The sequence below is a fragment of the Phalacrocorax aristotelis genome, chromosome 20 (assembly GCF_949628215.1).
Source record: "Phalacrocorax aristotelis chromosome 20, bGulAri2.1, whole genome shotgun sequence".
NCBI classification, from domain to species: Eukaryota; Metazoa; Chordata; class Aves; order Suliformes; family Phalacrocoracidae; genus Phalacrocorax; species Phalacrocorax aristotelis.
The window spans coordinates 5,520,655-5,540,812 of NC_134295.1; the positions used below are offsets into that span (position 1 = coordinate 5,520,655).

The 20,158-nt window shown below is 57.5% G+C and overlaps 2 protein-coding genes across 2 annotated transcripts; one reads left to right on the forward strand and one right to left on the reverse strand.

Annotated features, from left to right (window-relative positions):
* Nucleotides 1–679: 679 nt before the first annotated feature.
* On the forward strand, nucleotides 680–4,761 carry PPIE (peptidylprolyl isomerase E). Its single transcript, XM_075114707.1, has 10 exons — nucleotides 680–771; nucleotides 846–944; nucleotides 1,133–1,176; nucleotides 2,070–2,096; nucleotides 2,294–2,375; nucleotides 2,978–3,078; nucleotides 3,172–3,295; nucleotides 3,375–3,560; nucleotides 4,148–4,290; nucleotides 4,386–4,761. Exons 1-10 carry the CDS (start codon nucleotides 741–743, stop codon nucleotides 4,452–4,454), a joined length of 906 nt encoding a protein of 301 aa, XP_074970808.1. The 5' UTR covers nucleotides 680–740; the 3' UTR covers nucleotides 4,455–4,761.
* Nucleotides 4,762–6,336: 1,575 nt separating this feature from the next.
* On the reverse strand, nucleotides 6,337–19,207 carry BMP8A (bone morphogenetic protein 8a). The gene is made up of 7 exons (XM_075114706.1): nucleotides 18,778–19,207; nucleotides 11,385–11,577; nucleotides 10,726–10,874; nucleotides 9,792–9,986; nucleotides 9,033–9,112; nucleotides 8,527–8,637; nucleotides 6,337–7,136 (listed from the first exon to the last, which is right to left on the reverse strand). Exons 1-7 carry the CDS (start codon nucleotides 19,205–19,207, stop codon nucleotides 6,987–6,989), a joined length of 1,308 nt encoding a protein of 435 aa, XP_074970807.1. The 3' UTR covers nucleotides 6,337–6,986.
* Nucleotides 19,208–20,158: the final 951 nt, after the last annotated feature.

A 20,158-nucleotide genomic window follows, 5' to 3' on the forward strand; every position in this document is an offset into this window, starting at 1 on the left:
AATTGTGATTTGAGTTATTCTGCCTGTTCGCTTTGGACAATCGCTGTTTTGAAGCAGCTGTGTTAAAATGCCAGAGGATGATTGTGTTGGGTTTGTTTAGTGTCTGAACGGGAGGTGCCTATAAGTGGTGACCAAATGGAGGGGTTTGGGAGGTATTTTTTCAAGTGAAGTGTAGAAGGGGTTTGGCTTCTTTTTCTTCCTCTGCTGGAGAGGAGAAACTTCACTGTTCTTTGCATGTATTTCTTTTGTCTTTAATGGTTCTGTTTTTATAAGATGGTATTGTATACTCTAACGGTGGCTGCATTTTGGCAGTGGGGTTGATAAATGACTTGTATTTTGGGTGATTCTTTGGGATACAAAGTGTTATTCAAGAAAGTATGTAGCATGCACTAATTCTGGAAGAGCAGTCGGCCTCGACGCTACAGGCGCTTCTGCACAAGGAGCTGCAGCTGAAGCGCCTTGGAGGTGGCGGAACGGTGCCTCCGGTTGTCTTGGGGGGACGGTAGAAGCTGGGGCACGGAGCCTCCCAGGGCAGCAGCCGGGGCTCCGGGCTCTCTGGCGCGAAGCGCCGCTTTGCCCGCGTCTGTCCTCTCTTCCCGAGTAAATCAAGTACGAATCCCGCCCTGGCCAGCGGCTGCCGGGCCGCCGCCTCGGCGCGGGGACCCCCCGGTCCCGGCCCCCCGGTCCCGGCGGGCGGAGCGCGGCCCCGCGCTTCCGGGGCGGGCCAGGGCGGAGACAAGATGGCGGCCACCAAGCGGGTGCTGTACGTGGGTGAGTGGTGGGGGCCGGGGGCTCCCCCGAGCGGGGCAGGGGCCCGCAGGCGCTGACCGGTGTGCGCCCCGCAGGCGGGCTGGCGGAGGAGGTGGACGAGAAGGTGCTGCACGCCGCCTTCATCCCCTTCGGGGACATCACCGACATCCAGATCCCGCTGGACTACGAGACGGGTGCGTGGGCCGGGGGGGCTGGTCCCGGCTGGCCCTGCCCGGGGGTGCCGGCGGGGCGGGGTGAGGGGAGACCGGGCTCCCCTGGGGGAGTCCCTTTTGGGGGGGAGGTGCGGGACCCACCCGCTGCGGGGTCCCCGTGGGACCGGCGTGTCTTTGCTGCCCGTGACCTCTTGCTTCTCTCTCTTTAGAAAAGCACCGGGGATTCGCCTTCATTGAATTTGAGCTGGCAGAGGTGAGAAAGGGGCAAACACTTGAGCCGCTCGGGCCTTCCGTCTCCTCCCCTGGTGTTTTTGGGTTGGGCTCAGGTTTGGGCCCCTCAGGACAAGCAGGGCCTTGAGGGGCTGGAGCGTGTCCAGAGAAGGGCAGCGGGGCTGGGGCAGGGTCTGGAGCACAAGTGTGCTGGGGGGCGGCTGAGGGAGCTGGGGGGGTTGAGCCTGGAGAAGGGGAGGCTGAGGGGAGCCCTTCTCGTTCTCTGCAGCTGCCTGAGAGGGGCTGGAGTGAGGGGGGGTTGGTTTCTTCATCCCTTCTCCCAAGTAACTAGTGTTGGGATGAGAGGAAACAGCCTCAAGCTGCGTCAGGGGAGGTTTGGGTTGGATATTAGGGAAAAACATATTAACCACATACCAGCCACAGCCTTGGGTTGTTCTCAAGCAGCGGGAGCTGCTGTTCTGCCTTTCCAAGTTCCCACTTTTTCTATCTTCTTTTGGGCTGAAGCACAGCCACTGCTGGCCCAAACGGCTCTCCTGCTGTCCCTGGAGCTCAGCAGCAGAGGGTGGGTTCCTTGGCTTCGTGAGCAGCACAGGCTGTCATATATTTGCCATTCTATAATCTGTCCTGGGCTTCATACACGAGATCTCTCCTATATATTTTAGGTAAGTGACAAAGCATCGTACATAAAATTAGTGTAATGGATTGGTTGTGGAAAGGCAAAACCTAGATACTGGTTTGGATACGGCTCTTGCAAGATCCATCGGTTTTTACAGCCCTGGGGTAGATGAGGTTTAGGAAAACAGTCCCTTTGGCAGTGGTATTTGCAATGAAATGCTGGGGCATGTGTAGGCTGAGCCTGGCTTTTAAAGGAGGAGAGAGAGGAGGAACAATAATAATTTTCTGCTTTTTTGGCAGGATGCGGCGGCAGCTATTGACAACATGGTACGGACGCTGTTCCCACTGGCTTGCGGAGACGCGTGGCTTTGCTGTCTTGCCGGCAGCGCGGAGCAAGGCCTTGTGTGGCGTGGGCTACGTAGAGAAAGCAAGCTGTGTTTTTCTCTGACCCCTGCAGGGATTTGGGGGGCACAGTGATTTTCTACCTTTTGGTGGGCTTTCTTCTGCTTTTTTTCCCTCTGCAGAATGAGTCTGAGCTCTTCGGCAGGACAATTCGTGTGAACTTGGCCAAACCAATGCGAATTAAAGAAGGATCATCCAGGCCTGGTGAGCTGGTACCTGGGAGGGGAGAGCATCCCTGTGGGTGTTCAGAACTTTGTGTGTCAGCCTTTCTCTCTGGTTCCCAGATCCTGAGGCAGAGACCTCCCCTCTGCCTCCCATCTGGGGATCTGTGGGACATGAGCGGCATCCTAATGACCTAATAACCAGAAATATCCTCCAGTTCCTTGGTTGTAAATACTCTTAGCTGCGCTTCCAGTTGCCTTCATGCCCTCTGACAGAGGGCACAGCATGCACACATGTGCCAGGCAGACTTACCCACACATCTGGCCACATCTGTAAAAGCAGATGGGGCCAAGGCCGTCCCCAGCAATTGCCCTGCGTGGGGGTAGTCGCAGGGCACAGGCCATGAGCTTGCCCTGCCCAGTGATGTGCGGCATCTTTGGAAGGAAGAAGGGATGATTTTGTCCCTTATTTACCTGCTTGCCATGCCTTTTGGGGCAGGCTGCTGCCACCTGCGTGGGCCCGTGGCTCGGGTGCGATCTGCTGCCAGCACCGTGCTGTGCCCTGACCCGTGCAGCTGCGTGTGTGCTCGTGCGTCGCCCTTTGGTTCGTTTCCTGTGCTCTGACCCTTCCTTTTGCCATCGCAGTCTGGTCAGACGATGACTGGCTGAAGAAGTTTTCGGGGAAGACTCTGGAGGAGAACACAGAGGAGGCAGGACCAGAGGCCCCCAAAACAGAGGTGCAGGAGGTAGGAAAAACAACTGGAGCCATCTGTAGCCCTGCTGTCCTGAAGGCTGAGCAGAGGAATATCACCTCAACTTGCTTGTTATTTCCTGCCCAGGGCGAGCCTCCCGCCAAGAAATCCCGGGTCAACCCTCAGGTTTACATGGACATCAAGATTGGAAACAAACCTGCGGGGCGGCTGCAGATCCTCCTGCGCTCAGACGTGGTGCCCATGACCGTAGGTGAGGAGAAGGCCAGCCTCCCCAGCGTGGTGGCTTCCAGCTGCGACACAGCTCTCACCTCTCTTCCCCCCTCCACCAGAGAATTTCCGCTGCCTCTGCACCCACGAGAAAGGATTTGGCTTCAAAGGGAGCAGCTTCCACCGCATCATCCCTCAGTTCATGTGCCAGGCTGGTGACTTCACCAACCACAATGGCACCGGAGGCAAATCCATCTACGGCAAGAAGTTTGATGATGAAAACTTCATTCTGAAACACACAGGACCAGGTAGAGCCATCTCCACAGGCAGGGGCTGGAGAGCAAAGTGGCTCAACGTCATTTAGGAGTTACACTTGGGCTGTTTTGACCTAGACTGTGTTGACAGTAGCAGCCCTGAATTATAATCTACGTTGGCCAAACTCATCTGACACAGTGAGACCGTCGTATATCACCGACATTCAGCCAGCAGAAATGCATTGTTCGCTCTCCATCCACACGCAGTTAATTTCCAATATTATGGATGGAGAAAGTTTCAAAGCTGTTTTCCTCTTTGATTTTAAAGGAGGGATGTCCCAGTGTGACTCTGAAAAGCAGCAGAAAGCAAGCAGGTTTATCTCCATCCAAACAGCTTTTCTATTGCTACAACCAAAAATAGATGAGTGATCTCCACCACTTTCCATCTTTCATGCTTGCAAGTGTTTCTTTCTCAAGCTAATTGGTTTCCAATAGCTTCTTTGGAGTTTAATATTCAGAGGCTCTCCTAAAACCAGCAGCATTTTGCAGGGCATGGGAAATGGGGTTTGGGTCGAAGTAGCGGCTCACGTGCTGGAGCTGATCTCTCCCACCCATCATAACCCTGCGCTTTTTGATCACAGGGCTGTTATCGATGGCAAACTCTGGTCCGAACACCAACGGCTCCCAGTTCTTCATCACTTGTGATAAAACGGACTGGCTGGATGGGAAGCATGTGGTGTTTGGGGAGGTGACGGACGGCATGGACGTCGTGCGGCAGATCGAGGTAGGTGCTGTGACAGCAGGGCGCTCAGGGCAGAGCCGACCTCCTTCCTGCCCTTGGACATTGTGCCTTTAATTCCTGCTACTCTCTTCTCAAAGGCTCAGGGCACCAAAGATGGGAAACCGAAGCAGAAGGTGATTATCTCGGACTGCGGGGAGTGCCCGTGAGCTCAGCTCTTGCAGGGGGCTGGATGGCGTGAGCCTGGCCAGGACGGGCCGGGGCGCTGGCTGGGGTGGGAGAGCCCCGCGACGCCCCAGCAGTGCCCAGCTCCCGCGGCTTCTGTCAGAATTCCCCTGCAAAACTTGGTGTGAACGTGCCTGCGGACAGCGCTGCGGGGGGTCTGACCCACCCGAGAATAAATCGCTTTTCAGCTTGCGCCGTCCTGCGCCGCTCCAAGCGGGGCAGGGCTGGTTCTGCTGCTGTTTTCTGGAAAGACTTTATGTTAGGTAAAAATAAATAATAGTTTTAAAAATACTGAGGACCCACCCCCGGCTGTTGAATTCTCACCGTTTGAGGATGGTCTTAGTTTTCGAGCAAAGATACTTTTTTCTGCATTTACCCTCATCTTCTCAAATCTGGTGCCTAAATCCTGGCTCCAGGGGAAGCTACCCATGCTGGCGCAAGAAAACCGGAGCCGAATCTCTTACTTTTCCTGCAGGAGGCTTTTTTGGCTTGTCCCTGGCTCTGTAGTGTCATTTCCCATCGGCAGAGGGAGGCAAGTCCCCGGCTGGCTGCCGTCCTGGGAAGCAAGCCTGCTCCAACTCCACCTCCATCTGACAAGGGAGGGCATTCGCTGGGGTGTGTAAAAGGGAGAACAAGGTCTGGACAAGAAGTACCGGGAAATGAAGAAGGCCCTTGGGTGACACAAGAAAAAAAAGGTGTGGAGGCTGTAGGAGGGGGTTTAATTTCCAAACTCTGGTTTGCAGAGCACGATAGATGCGTACGTTCCGTCAGTGGGTAGCTCTGGCTGTGGACCATGAAGGTAACCGCATCATTGGAAAGTGATTGATTTGGGGTTTCCTATGAAATTAGGGCACTGGGTACTTCTGGGAACGTGTGTTTGCAGGCAGGAGGGGATGCGTGGTTTGGAGCTTGCGGAGGCGTTCGTGGGAGGGATGGGGCTGCCAGGGCAGAGACGACGATCAGGTGTGTGGGGCTGGGGTTTAGGGGATGTTTTTAAGAGCTTGTGCAATTGGGAATTTTTGGTTTCACCAGCCCAGCCGCTCACAGACCAGGGCTGCTGCTTTTCCGCAATAAACACTGGCTCGCTGTTATTCACTGGCTCGTTTTCCACACCAGGGGTGGTGCATTGCGCTACAACTGGGAGCGGGTGAGATACGGGCACTCAGATGTGATACCCGACAAACTGACAAACCAACCCAGAATTTCCCTGCCTTGCTTCTTTTTGTGGTTTAAATCTCAACTTTTTGAAGGCAGACCTTGCAGAAATCTTCAGCAACACCTGAATCGGGGAGAGCCCGTGCTTGATGGTGGGAGTCAATATAAGTCCTGGGCTCTCTGCAGAAGGTACGACATCGCACGGAGCCACGACCCCATCCTGAGCTGGATTTCATGTGGAATCAGTTGGCAGATAAAAATCTTTCCAAAAAGGCGAGACCTTTTCTTGGGAAGCTGGGCATTGGCAGGGAGCAGATCTTCCTTATTTTGGTAGGTTTATTGGGATCTTTCTCTTTGCATTTGGCTAACCCAGGTTTGTTATTTGTTCAGTGACGCAGGGTTCCCCGGGTACCCAAGCTGAGGAACAGGCCAGACTGTTTCCTTTTAAAATCAGAGCAAATAAATAACTTAATTGTGCAAATAGCACAGGGAAGGTGGTGCGGTCGCAACCCCATCCTAAGCCCGCAGGAAGCATCCACCGGTGAGCACAGCCGCTCTCCCCGCTGAGGAGACACAGCCTGACCTAAACCTCACACCTCGACACTTTGGTGGGGCTTATTTTCAAGCAAATAGGTACAATTTTAGCTGATCCCGGGTATTTTTTTAGTTGCGAAATCCTGTCTGCCGAACAGAGCGCTGCTGTGCTGTGACATTTATTAAAAAACAAACAGCAAGAGAAACTACGTGTTTATTTTCCAAACTAGGTGTTTATTTTATAACAGCGTTGTAGCTCAATATGGATATTTTTTTTTTCCCAACTGGCTGAGTTTTGTGAACTTTAAGTAGACGGGAGTGGGTTAGTCAGCCAGCTGCTTAATTGGCTGATGGTGTTTTCATTAAGGGAATTGAAAGCCCTGGTTAGAGGGGAGTGAGTTATACATGGCTAGAAACAGCTCAATCCCGGAGCAACTCGGATGCCACCTCCCTTGTGCTAATTACCCTTCAGCCCAAACTGCCTCTGCGAACACCAGAGACTGCAGCAGCCTGTGAGCCAGCAGCGCCACGCACAAAACAGACACGTAACCAGCCACAAATCCTCTCTTTCCTGTGTATATATATATATATGTATATATTGGCATATGTGTCATTAAGTGTAGTAAGAGAATAAAAGTTTTATATTATTTACATCCACTTCTAGGAAGGGGTGGGAGGGATTTACTTTTATTATTTATTATTATAAATGGACTTTGCTATGATGCAGCTCATGAAACTCCTCTTCCACACACGTAGCAGAAAGCCAGTGTCACGTTGCTCTGGCGGGAACGGGATGGGATGTTCGGGGATGGGGATGGCACCCTCTGTCAGTGGCAGCCGCATGATTTCACCACCATGTTGCGGTGCTTCTTGAGGATGACGTTGTTGTTGCTGTCATAGTAGAGGACAGAGGTGGCGCTGAGCTTCGTGGGGGCACAGCATGCCTTGGGCACAGCCTCGGGCTTCATAAGGTGGACCTGGGGGATGGATGAAGCCCGTGAGCGCTGGCAGAACGTGGCTCCGGGCAGAAGAAAAAGCATCAAACCAACTCTGAATTGCTAAAAAACTGGGTGAATGGGGAGGTTATTTCCAGCTTTTTTGCAAAAATATTTATTCTAAACCCTGGGCAGTCCTTGCTGCCGTTTATATTGGATCAGGGCTTGTGGCAGTGCATGGGCCAGGCAGCCCCTTCATTAATCTGGGGTTTCTGGGCCCTTTTCTCACTGTAAATAGGCAAAAGGCTTTTAAAAAAATAAAAATCAGGCAGCACAAGTCTCACTCCTGCGTGGGTGGGGGGTGCTGGATGCTGTTGCAATAGAGATTCTCCTTTGGGGCTCGGTGCTGCCCCAAATTTAACATATTGCAGTAAAATCTTAAGTACACAAGACCTTTCTGAACACAGAAAGGTTTCCTTCCCTGCTCAGGCCACGCATTATCCCAGTAATTCCCCGTACGGCGTAAGCTGGGAGGTTCACAGGCTGCCGGATGCGCGCAGCCCTCGCCGGCTTTACCCGACATGTGCGATTAATTTATTGCAGGGGCAGCCGAGCTCTCCTAGTTCGGAAGTCCGGTGTTTTTGCTGTCAAACCCTGCTATTTGCAGCACCGGCTGGGGCTGGCACAGCTCCCCGGCCGCGTTTGCCCCAGCGCTTCCCAGAAGGGCCGGATCCGAGTGCCAGGTGATTCACATCCTGCCCAAACGGCTCCATTTTGGGAAAAGTGTTGGGTTTAGGGGCGATGGGTGGGTGTAGGGAGGGAAGGGGACCCCTCCCTGCCACTGCCAGGACCGTGCCCAGCCCCGGACAGGGCCTCTGGCAGCTTTGTCAATGCAAAAATTAAACCCCGCTAGGCAACACCTTCAAAGGCTCGGCCGAGGACTCAGCGCTCCCTGTAATTAGCCACGAACACCGGAGCCGGTGTGACTCTGCCATTGGGAAATCAAACACTCACAGGGCAGGAAATTCCAGAAATTAAAGCACTGGCTGGGATGCAGGGTGGGTTTGGGAAAAACGGGGCATTAAAGCCTTCCTGCTTAGAATATGCTGAGCCCAATGTTTGGGCGCTGAGCCAGAGCGGTGCTTCGTGGGGCCTCGGATGAAACCCTCACGCACAGCTGGCGAGGAGGATGCACAGGCGACACGGTGCCTTCGCCCGCCAGCTGACACGGCAGCACCCATCCAGATGTGCACGTGCCCACCGATGCTTTACTGGGAGCTGGAGCTAAACTGCACCCTCTGACCTAAACACCCTCAAACGCAGGCGTGCCCAGCCCCAAATCCAGCTCTCCACTGGGACACGCCAGTCCCACAGCTGCTCCCCCCGGGCCCCCAGCATCCCCGCTGGGGCTGCCACTGCGGATCGCACTGACCAGGGACTGCAGGATGGCATGGTTGGTGGCGTTCATGCAGGAGTCCAGGGGGAAGGCGCACTCCCCCTCACAGTAGTAGGCTGAGTACCCCTGCGGGGCAATCACCCAGTCCTGGAAAAAAAAAAGATTTAAAAATAGGGTTTACACTGGTTATGCCATGGGCTTCATACTTTCTGCGCCCCTTCATCCATTCCCCACCTGCAAAAACCACCCAGCCAGCTCCTCCCCAGGTGTCCATAACAGCAGCAAGGGTTTATTTTGTTTTTTTTTCAGACTGAGCCACGAGTTGTGCAGGGTCACTGGTGGGATGCAGGGCTGTGGCAGTTCAGGTTTGCCTTCCCAGCTCCCAGGACGGGGCTGCAGCAGCTCCCGGCTGCCCTGCACTGCTCCCACGGCTGCAGATCGCTTCACGGGCAGGAGAAGCTGGGCTGGGGGGGAGGATGATGGGGTCTGGGGGTTTGGTTTTCTTTTTTTTTTTGCATTTACTTCTCCCGGTAGACAAGTACCAGCCAGCCGAGGTCCTGAAAGCTGACGTAGAGCTCGTGGCGCCGGCAGACCTGCCGCCCGTCCGTGGCATGGACATCGTCTGTGGGAGAGGGGACAGGCAGCATCAACCCCATGACGCCAGCATCCCGACCACCCCCCACCCAGCTGCAGCCACCCCTGCTCAAAGGTGGCACCGAACAGCCCGTGTGCTCGGGGTTAGTTGGAAGAACAACAGAAGAGGCGCCTCTGTCATTGCACAAATGGAAAAGAAGCTTCAGACCAGGCTGAAATTTATTGCTCCGACACCAGCACGAGGGGATTCAGCCTGGGAAGGGCTAAACCCCAGTTCTGCTCATGGCAGAGTTGGCTTCAAGGGCTTCCCAAGCTAAGCGAGTTCAGGAGAGCTGGGGCTTCTCGCTCCTCTCCCACCTGAGTGACTTCCCAGGGCCGCGACACCCTCCCAGGGTGATGATGCCCTCCCAGGGTGGCTTCAAAACCAAGGGCAACGATGCAAAAAGGCCATTATTCAGATACCCCAAAACTCTACAAAACACCATCCCCTTGAGGGCACCCGCCCCAGACCCACTGTACCTCCCAAACTGCAAATCACCCCAATCCTAAAAACCCAGAGCTCTTCGCTCTGCTCCCCTGGGCTGCATTTCTGGGTCAAAACTGGGATTTCTTGCAAGACAAAGCAGTAACAAAACGTCCCTTGATCACGGCAACAGCAGAGCCCATTTTATTTGATAGGGGTTGTTTTTCGCCCCGCAGGTTCTTACCAAAAATTCCCGGCAGCTTGTTTGGATGCGGGAGGTCGTTCGTTTTCTTGGGCTGCCGCCTCCTCGGGGGCTTGGCCGCCCGTGTAACCCGCGCGGGGCTGGGGCTCGCCCGGAAAAATGTCACCATGAAGGGCTGCTTGGAGCGGGGTCCCCGGCGCCCCAGCAGCCCCGCCGAGCCTGGGTCGACGCTGTGCCCTGCAGGGATGGGACCACGCACTGGTTTGCTTTCAGCATGATTTCATTCAGTTAAAGCAGGGAGGAGGGGGGGAAAACCCCAGAAGGAAATTTGCAGCTGAGAGCTGTGGTTTCAGCCCCCCCCTCAAGTGGATGGACCCCCCCCCGCCCCTCAGGGGCTCCTGCTCTGCTGGTCCCCACACGCCGGGGCGGTTGTATGATGGGCTACTCACAGAGGTGGTGCAGCCTCATCCTGCATGGCCACGACCACGCGATGGTCCCATAGAGCGATTCAGGGAGAAAAGCCAAGTGAGACCCACGCAACTGATTTTTCTCCCTTCATCTCTAGGGAGGAAAGCTCAGCCAGGAGGGAAGGGGATGGATGGGGCATCAACGGCTGCGCTTTCTCCCTACAAGGGAGCGGAGATGCTTTGTGTGCCTGCGCACCTGCAAAAGGCACCTTTTAACCTTTGGTGAGAAGAGGGTTAATCCTCCAGCACACACCCAAGGATCCTCCAGGTAAGGAGTTCATTAAGTGCTAATGGAGTTATTACAGCCCACACCAGGAAGCCTATCAGCATGAAGGCCTTTGGGAGGCTTCCCTGCAACCCCAGTGCTGCCAGCTTCTAGCGCCTGCTGTTCTCCATCACAGCTGGAAATGTAAAATTGCTGCCTGCCATGGTACCGAGAGGGGAGATAAGAGGGCTCCAATTCCTGGAGATTTGACCCCAAAAGCTGCGGGTAGGCTGGGCAGGCTTACCATCATCCGTCTCCACATAGAGTCGCAACCCCAGGTTGTATTTCCGATCCACTAACCAGTGGTTGCTGGCAGCCGTGACATCAAACACCAGCCAGCCCTCGGTCCCGGCACGCAAGTCCTGGACATCCAGCAGGAACAGGTCAGACTCCCTGTGGAGACGGGGAAAAAGAACCTGAGCAGGTGAGTAATGGTACCCACAGAGCACCAGCACCAGCGATTATTCATGGAAATGAGTCCTCGGTGCCTGTGTCCATACAGGTCCTGGTGCAGCAGGGTCAGGACGGAGGCTCCCAGTGCCTCTGGCTATGCCGCACATGATGGTGGCACCTTGGCAGCTGCCCTGGGAAAAGCATCATCCCAGCGCCAGCCGAAAAAGCCAAGGTGAGACATTGTCCAGTGAGAAAGCGTGGGAACAGCCGGGCACGGCAGTGCTGCTTCCCTCAAGCGTTTGCGTGGTGGTGGGAAGGGAAAGTGCCAGGGCTGGTGCTCACCGGGGGGGCCCATCCCCACCTTCATCCCCGTCCCTGTCTCCATCCCTGTCCCTACCCTCTTAATTCCCATCCCCATTCCTGTCTCCACCCTCATATACATCCGCGTCTCCTTCCTCGTCCCCGTCCTTGCCCCTGCCTCCACCCCCATCCCATCCCTGTCCCCATCACCTGTTGGAGTGCTCGGCGGCGATCTCGTAGATGCTGACGTGGAGGGTGTTGTTGGCATGGCGGGTGACACCCCGCGCCTTGTAGATGCGAAACTCGGCGGCCGTCACCGACTCGCCCGTGGGCACCTGGGTCAGGTCGAATCTGAACTCCTTCCAGTACGGCTTCGGCGAGAAGATGTCCCGGTCCTGCTCGACTGCGGAGCAAAGGGGTCAGGGAGGGCTGTGCTGGGCCGTCACCGTGCCAATGACCACCCTGACGGGCTGACCAGAGCCTGCAGCTCCCCGCTGAGTCCCACCGACCCGATTTGCCCCCGATTTGGGGGCAGATCCGGCTGGCTCCAGGCCCCTCACCCCGCTGAGCTCTTGGCTGCTGCTGCAAATTCCCATCTCGCCTCTCCCAAGAGTTTTAATCTTGATGCAGCTCCCCTGTTTTTGCACAATGCCCCCAAAATTTATTTCACTGTAAACCCGCCAGCCTCCCAGCCCTCTTTCTTTATTATTAATTAGAAAAAAAACTATGAAAAGCATGAAGGCTTGGCTATGGTGGTGCACAGAGAAGCTGCCCCTCGTGCTGTGATTTAGGGCCTGCAGCCCTTTGCACTTCTCCAAAGGGTGAAAAACCCACCCAAAGCCCCAAGTTCTGGGGGGTTGGTGGGACTGCCTGGAGCAGAAATTAGGGTTTTTGCAAGCTTTTCTGGTTGCAGGTGCTTGGGGAACAAAATCTGGACAGTCTGGGGCTCACTGGGGCCACCGCCGGGCGTCACAGGTCCCCTCTCCCTGCCGGCTTCGGGCTCCTGAAACGTAAAGATTTTCAGACTATGGGAGACGGAGGCAGAGGGACTGTCAGGTCATGGCTCTGTAAAAACAAACCCTCACTTTTTACTGAAAATACCTACTTTCTGCAGAAATCTAGTGCATGTTGGGAAAGGAAAAATCTGGTGGTGTTTTTTTTTATTAAGTCCATACAGGAAAAAACGCCGTCTTTCTTTACGGTAATGCAGCCCCTCACAGTTTCTCTAATATGTAATTATTTTCTGCAAATTGTTTTTTAAAAATATTCCAGGCTGCCATGACTGAACACAATTAAAGTGATTAAAAGCTCCTCCTGCTTCAGGCACAAAAGCAACGTAACAAATCTGACCCAGCGCTTACTTTTAAAAATAAACCAAAACAAATAAATAAATTAAAAAGCATGTTTTAAACGCATTTTTTAACTGATTCCAGGGGGAAAAATTATTCCAAATTTAATATACCATAAGTTGGCCATCCCTGTTTATACAGGGGGAGCAGCATGGCGCAACTCCAAACCGAACACTGAGATTTTAATTATGCAGCCATGGATTTTTTTTTATTCCCGTCTTTTTTTTTTTTCCCTTTTTCTTCCTTTTTTTAAGAAAAAAACCCCACATTCCCTCCAGCTACTGGGCTCACCACAAGTTATGTTATAAAAAAAGCCCGGGGCCAGGCAGGCCGGGGCGGATGCGGAGAGCGCTTCCTGCTCCGGCGGGGAGGCTGCCCGGCCAGCGGCCAGCTGCAGGCAGGAGGATGCTGTGGGGAGCTGGATCTGTCCCATGAACCCCCCTGGGGGGGGACACCAGCCCCCCGACCCTGCTGCAGCCCCTCAGGGGCTCCCCAGACCTTTTTTGCCATTTCTTCCACGGACCCATCACTGATGGTTTAATATTCTTGGGCCATTAAAGATCCTGCTGAGGCTGGCGGTGCCGCATGGCTCTTGGGAAATCCATAAAACCCCCCAAAACACAACCAGAGGAATCCCCTCCTTTTTTTTTTTTCATTGATAAACCCGCAGCGGGAAGTCCTGCGGTCAGTCCAGGGACACCCAGGTGCAAAGCGATGTCCCCTCAGGTATTTTTGGTCACCTGGACAGTTCATGAGCCACTTGGGTCACCCCTTTGCTCCCTGGCCTCAGGCAAGACCCAGCCAGACTAAATACCGGCTCAGAAATCACCACAATCTTCCCAGGCCAAGTGTCTTTGGTAAAGTGATGCTGTGGGACTGCTCGGGTGGATCCAGAGAAGTGGGGGTGATGGGGGGTGGGGCAGGGGTGTTTGTGGCAGAGCCAAGGAGATCACAGGTACTGGGTGGCAAAGAAAAAGCCCCCAGGGTGAATTTCAGCCCCAGAGAAGGGTGAAAACCTTTGCTAAAGCAGCAGGTTGTTATGAAAGCTTTGCAGCTCTGTGCCGTGGAGGTGATGGAGGAGACCGGGGCCAAAGGCAGCGGGGGGTAAGCTGGTGGGGAGGGAAGCCCAGGGACGCTCTGGCCAGGGATCAGAAATGATAAAGACCACAATTAGCCTTGCACCTTGATGAACCAAATGAGTTGGACTTAATAGCAAGCTGACTAGTGTTTGCGATAGCAGACTAAGAGGAATCCCTGCTTTCTCCCCCATTTTGTGGGGATGAAGAGGCAACCCCCTTGGAAGGGCAGGACCAAGGGTGAAGCATCCTCTCCTGTGCCGACACAGGGTTTGTGCAGCAGAGGAGGGCGATGGGGCTGGCACCGGCCACGCAGCGCTTAGCAAACAGCAACCCATGTTGGTGATCGGCAGGCTGGAGAAGGTTTAATATCACTGTGTTTTCTGGCAAAACCATAAATGGCTGCAAAATTACAGCCCTGCAGCACGGGAGCGCACATGGCAGCCCGAAAGCACCCACTGCCTTTTGTCCAGGCAGAAAAGTGGGTGCCAAAATGCTGTTGGTGCTGGGGGTGTGTGAGAATGATGGGCCCTCCCCGGCCGGCCGGGAGCTTGTCGTGCCTGGGAACCTGCTATTGATTCGAGGCGGGTTGACTCAGCCGCACCGCCAACCCTCAATTAGCTGTGGGCGGATTATCCGGATTGCGGATGAGACGCACTAAAAAAACCCAACCCAAGCTCTTTGCTCTCCTTGCCCCCTCCTTTGGCATTTAGTGTCTCGCCCCTAAGAGCTGCCGCATCTTTCCTCAAAGCTGAACGCCACAACTATGCCGTGTGCTCCCACCACCCCAAAAAATATATTGAAAAGTATTATATACATATATAAATATCTATATGGCTGTGAGGTCATGCAGCCGCTGGCAGGGCATGCCCAGCTCCAGCCGGGCTGAGCCCCACTGAGTCTCCCAGCCCCAGCGCGCTCCCAGTCTCTTCCCAGAGATGGGGCGATGGGGCCGCTTGCCCTTCGTCCTGTTCCCCAAGTTATTTTTAGCTGCACTTTTTCATTGTAAACTTTCTCTGTTTCTATAAACTGCGCATCAGTCGTAATTACTGGTCCTGGCTGCTCCCAATGGTCCCCATGATCATTTCAGACACTAAATTAAAAGGAAATGCCAGGATATTCAACCACATCAAGCGCTCTGAATCCTAAAATAGGTTTAAAGGAGATGCAAGGAAGATGTTATCCTTCACTTGCAAGCAGGAAAAAATAAGCTCCAGAGGCTTTCTGAAGCAGGGAGAGATTTAGGAGTTTTCCCAAGTGCTGCGAAATATAGCCGAACCTCTGCCAGGCTCCCACTTTGTCTCACGAGCGCTTGCTGCATCCTCCCAAGATGAACACTGGGAGCTGCAGGACACAGGGCTCGGCACCGGGCACCCCCAGCCCGGCTGCATGTGGCTGTGAGGCAGCCTTGGCCCCCTGCTTGCACCCCCCCAGCCCTACAAACAGCCAGCCAGGAGCACAGGGTCACAGCTTTCCCCATTTAAAACACGCGTGGTGGGTGCGTACAGAGCACCAACACCTCTGCGCGGGCTCCTCTTGCGTTACCGGGACACGCTGCCGTGCGTCCCTTGCCTGCACCAGGCTTTCTGGTGGAGCCACCGTGGATGCCCAGAAAAGGAGGCACAAATGGCCGCAAAATGAAGTGAGGAGTGGGAAAATCCTGACCCCGCTGCTGACAGCAGTTGGATTTCAGCGGTAATCGTGTGGGGGTGAAGGCAAGCGCCTGCACGGGTGCTGAGGCCAGCAGCGGGCGATGCTCTGCCAGCATGGGGAGCGGAGCAACACACCTCAACTCCCCGGCTAAATTAAAGAGGTTGCCATGAGCTCCCACCCCGCGCTAATGGCTCCTTGCAGCGCCCAGGGCACTGCATCTATTTTTGCGAAGGCGGCCGTGAGCGCTGCCCTGCCGTCCTCCCCCAGCGCTCCCCAGGAAGCAAATCCAGTGAAGCCAGGATTTGACATAAAGATGTCCAGAGCTGCCTCACAGCTTCATCCGAAACAGCCACGGGGGGAGTCCGGCCACATGCCCGGGCAGCAGCGGATGCTGGGGAGGGAAAGGGAGGACGTGTGTGTTGCGGTGTCGATGGGCGGTCCTGGGGGGGCGCGGGCACGCTGCAGCACTGCGAGCCTCCTCCTCGCCTTCCCGTTACAAACCTCTCAGCTCCGTGATTATACCCTGCACGTAACCGTGACTCACAACTGGTGGCTCAGCCCCGGCGAGCAGAAATCTCAAAGCCCATCCTTACCCCAGGCTTAAAAATACAACCCACCTGACTCCTTCAGTTAGCACACAGAAATAGCACGGGCCAGGCTTATATGAAGTGTTTTATCTTCACACCAAGAGGCAGCGAACAGGGTTGGATGGGTGGATCCATCATCACCAAACCCAACTGAAGGTGCCCAGTGGCCGCCCATCGCCTGAGGGCCCTCGCTGCCCCCGGCCCCGCCACCTGCCCAGGCCAGCAGGCAGGCAGGGCGTTCTGCCTGCCCAGATCGGGACGTGTTTGTGCGCCGGGGAGGTTTGTCATTTCCCCTTCCCAGGAAAAAGGTGTGCCGCTGGGAGCCGCGCTCCGGCCCGGCTCACACAGGGCTACGCAGGGTGGCTGGGAGCAAAGAGGTCCGAGTGCCCAATGGAGCCCCAACTTACTGCATTTGCATGTCCCATAAGAGTAATTGTGCAGCAAATTATGCATGCAAATGAAAGCTAGCCTTCTCCCACAAAAATTTATTTAATTAACATGAAGGGGCTGACGAAGCCGCAGAAATCAAAGCCATTCAAATTGAAGGCTGGAACTGTGTTCCCCAACTCTCCCTGCTGCCCCAGGAGCACCAGGAAGGGGAGTGGCACCAGCAGCCTTGTGCCAGCACCCCTGCGCCAGTACCAACGCCTCTCGGGCAGCTTCCCCGAACAGCCCACCCTGGCTGTCATCAAACCTGGCCATTTTAAAGCACTCTTTGGTGCTTGCGTGGTCTTGAGTGTTGAAGGAGCTGGGATTTGGTGCCCCAGTATTGCCTCCCTTGGCCCTGGCTTCCCTGGGATGCTGAGCGCCCACAGCCCCAAAAGCACTAGATGGGAGCTGGGTGCTGGGTGCCTGCTCCCGTGGGCACCCCCGACCACCGCCTGGTGCAGCAGGGTCTGTCCAGGGAGCTCCCTCGCCTCTTTACATCCTTATGTGGTAGAGGGAATGTAAGAATGGCTGGGGAGGACTTGGGAGACAACCCACAGCCCTCACTCACCCATACCTCCTCCTGAGGGTGCAGGTTCCCTCCCTGCACTCCCCAGGGCAGATTTCTCCCCATTCTCCGAGCACTGGCTGTGAGGGACCCCATGCAGGGCCTGGAGGGGTGCAGGGAAAGAGAGGGCCCCTGGCTGGTCCTCGGCGGTTCCATGGTGAGGCCCCTTCCCATTGCACGCCCTTTGGCACACCACGGTGCAGCAGCTGAATCCAGCCTTGCTCCGGGGAGGCAACCTCAAGCCCAGGGACACTGGCCACATCTGTGGCTCGTGGGCCAGGACACTGCTCCATGCTTACTGACATCCCCCTGCCCCTCACCGCATCCCCCAGCCTTTGTACAAATGCTCCCCAAAAGCCTTGTGCTTGGCCCAGACACCCGAACACCCTTTCAAGCAACGAGCAGCGGAAAAGCTCCATATCCAAATGCCTGATCTGCTTGTCCCGCTGGGCTCGGGCCACCCCAATGCCTGCCCTCATGGGGGGACCCCTTGCACCCCGCGTGCTCACGGCCCTGCTGATGCTGGCTGGAAACTGCGCTGCTTTCGCCGCCACTCACGCAACTGCCTGGAAATAGGACGGTGGCTGGAGCCTGGCATTGCTCAGTAACCAGCTGGATGGGATTCCAGCAATAATTAGCAACCTTGAGGATTTTATTTTGAACCGTGATTCAGTGTCCCTCCACGGGTACTTCAGTCCACCCTGCTGCTGGCACGAGAGCTGCTGTCCTGCCTGTGAGCTCCACTCCCTCTGCGGCCAGTTCACGCGTGCCCACCCAACTGGGGAGTGCAGGGTGGGCGACGCGGCTCCCTCGAGCAGGACAAGCTCGCCTCATGCTGCGGTGCTTCCCAGCCTCCCTCCGCGGTGTTACGCTGGAGGTAGCGTTCGGGGGGAAGCAGCCCAGTTCATTGCAACTTGGGGACAAGCTCAGCGAGTTGACCCGGCTCGGTCCCACCCGCCGGCCCTCAGCCCAACCCTCGCTGCACGACTTTCCCCCCTCTCCACTTTTTGAAGTGGAGCTGGGTTTCGAGCCGAGACTGTGCGCAACCTGCCAGGGACCTCAGCGGCTCTCTCCCAGCACCCAGGGAGCAGCCCCATGACCACCGCGTCCCTCACAGCCGCTCTCCCGCTCTTATTAAGCTCAGCTCTGCGCAAAAGAGCCTTTTCTGAGCCGGGACACGCTGAGGCAGCACCTCGGGAACCGGGGGATGCTCGGAGCAATCAGCTCCGCAGCCATGGTCCCCTGCCCGCAGCCAGGGACGAGCTTTGCTCTGCGGGCTTTGGGTCGGGGTCAGTTCAGCAGCCAGGGCTGGGCTGGCAGCGGGGCTCCGGGCCGTGCCCAGCCCCGACGGTGCGGCCGCCGCAGCCCCGTGCGCCCCGTCCCGCCGTGCGCCGCTCCCCGGTGAGCCCCCGGTGCCTCCCCAGTGCCCCCCGATGCCACTCCGGTGCCCCCCGGTGCCTCCCCGGCGCTGCGGGCGGCAACCCCAAGTCCCCCCGGGGCGATGCGCTGCCCTGAGCGGGGCTCGGCCGCCGCCTCCGCCGCTCCCGGTGCTACCGAGACCGCCCGGTCCCCCCGCAAGCTCCGGTCCTGCCCGTGCGCCCTTGGTCTGCTCCGGTGCCCCCGGTCCGTCCGGGCTCCCCGATCTCTCCGGTTCTGCTCAAGCCGGCTGGATCCTGCCCGTGCGCCCCGGTGTCCCCGCAAGCTCCGGTGTCCCCGCACGCGCCGGCGTCCCCGCAAGCTCCGGTGTCCCCGCACGCCCCGGCGTCCCCGCAAGCTCCGGCGTCCCCGCAAGCTCCGGTCCCCCCGCAAGCTCCGGTGTCCCCGCAAGCTCCGGCGTCCCCGCACGCCCCGGCGCCCCCGCAAGCTCCGGTCCCCCCGCACGCCCGGTGTCCCGCACACTCCGGACCCCCCGCACTCCCCGGTGCCCCCCGGTGCGGCGCTCACCCATGTTGACGAGGCTAACGACGGTGTCGGCGCGGCTGACGACGCTACCGGGCGGGGGGCTCTGGGTGCTGAGCCCGGTCAGCACCGGCCGCGACACCGCCGCCTCCTCCTCCTCCTCCTCCGCTTCCTCCTCGCCGGCCACGGCGTGGTAGAGGTCGAGCATGAAGAGCGGCGCGGCGGCGGCGGGGGCGCGGGCGGCGGCGGGGGTCCGCGGCCGGGGCCGGCCGGGCAGCCCCAGCACGGCCAGGATCTCCCGCTGCACGTCCCGCCGCTCGCCGCCGCTCAGCCGCCGCTGGAGGAAACCGGCGGCGTGGAGGCGGCGGCGGAGGACGCTGCCGCTGCCCAGCTGGCACAGCACCGCCGCCGCCCAGAGCAGCGCCAGGGCCCCCAGCGGCCCCCGGCCCGCCGCCGCCCCGCGCCCCGGCCCCATGGCACCGCCGCCGCCCCGGCCCCCCGCCCCGGCCCCCGCCCCGCCGCCCGCCCGGTGCGGTGCGGTGCGGCCCCGGGCACCGGCACGGGCACGGTCCCGGCCCGCCCCGGCGGGGCGAGGGAAAGGGACGGACCCGCCGGCGGCGCCGCCCCGGCCACGGCTCCGGGACGGCCCGGCCCTCCCCGCCCGGCGGCCCCGGGGAAGGGGGGCATCGCTGGGCACGCGGAGCCATGGGCTGCCACCCCGAGGGATGCTCAGCCTCGTGGGTTGGAACACCCGAGCCCATGAACACCCGAGCCCATGGCACCCAGCCCAAGGGATGCTCTGCCTTGTGGGCACCCAAGCCCATGAACACCCAAGCCCATGGCACCCAGCCCATGGGCACCCATCCCCAGGGAAGCTCTGCCTTGTGGGCACCCAACCCATGAACACCCAAGCCCATGGCACCCAGCCCATGGGCACCCATCCCCAGGGAAGCTCTGCCTTTTGGGCACCCAAGCCCATGAACACCCATCCCCAGGGAAGCTCTGCCTTTTGGGCACCCAAGCCCATGAACACCCAAGCCCATGAACACCCGAGCCCATGGGCACCCATCCCCAGGGAAGCTCTGCCTTGTGGGCACTCAACCCATGAACACCCGAGCCCATGGCACCCATCCCGAGGGATGCTCTGCCTTGTGGGCACCCAAGCCCATGAACACCCGAGCCCATGGCACCCATCCCGAGGGATGCTCTGCCTTGTGGGCACCCAACCCATGAACACCCGAGCCCATGGCACCCATCCCGAGGGATGCTCTGCCTTGTGGGCACCCAACCCATGAACACCCGAGCCCACGAACACCCAGCCCTAGGAACGCTCACCTTTGTGGGCACCAAACCCATGAACACCCACCCCCATTGGCAGCCAAATCCATGGACACCCAGCCCTATGGATACTCACCTCCGTGGGCAC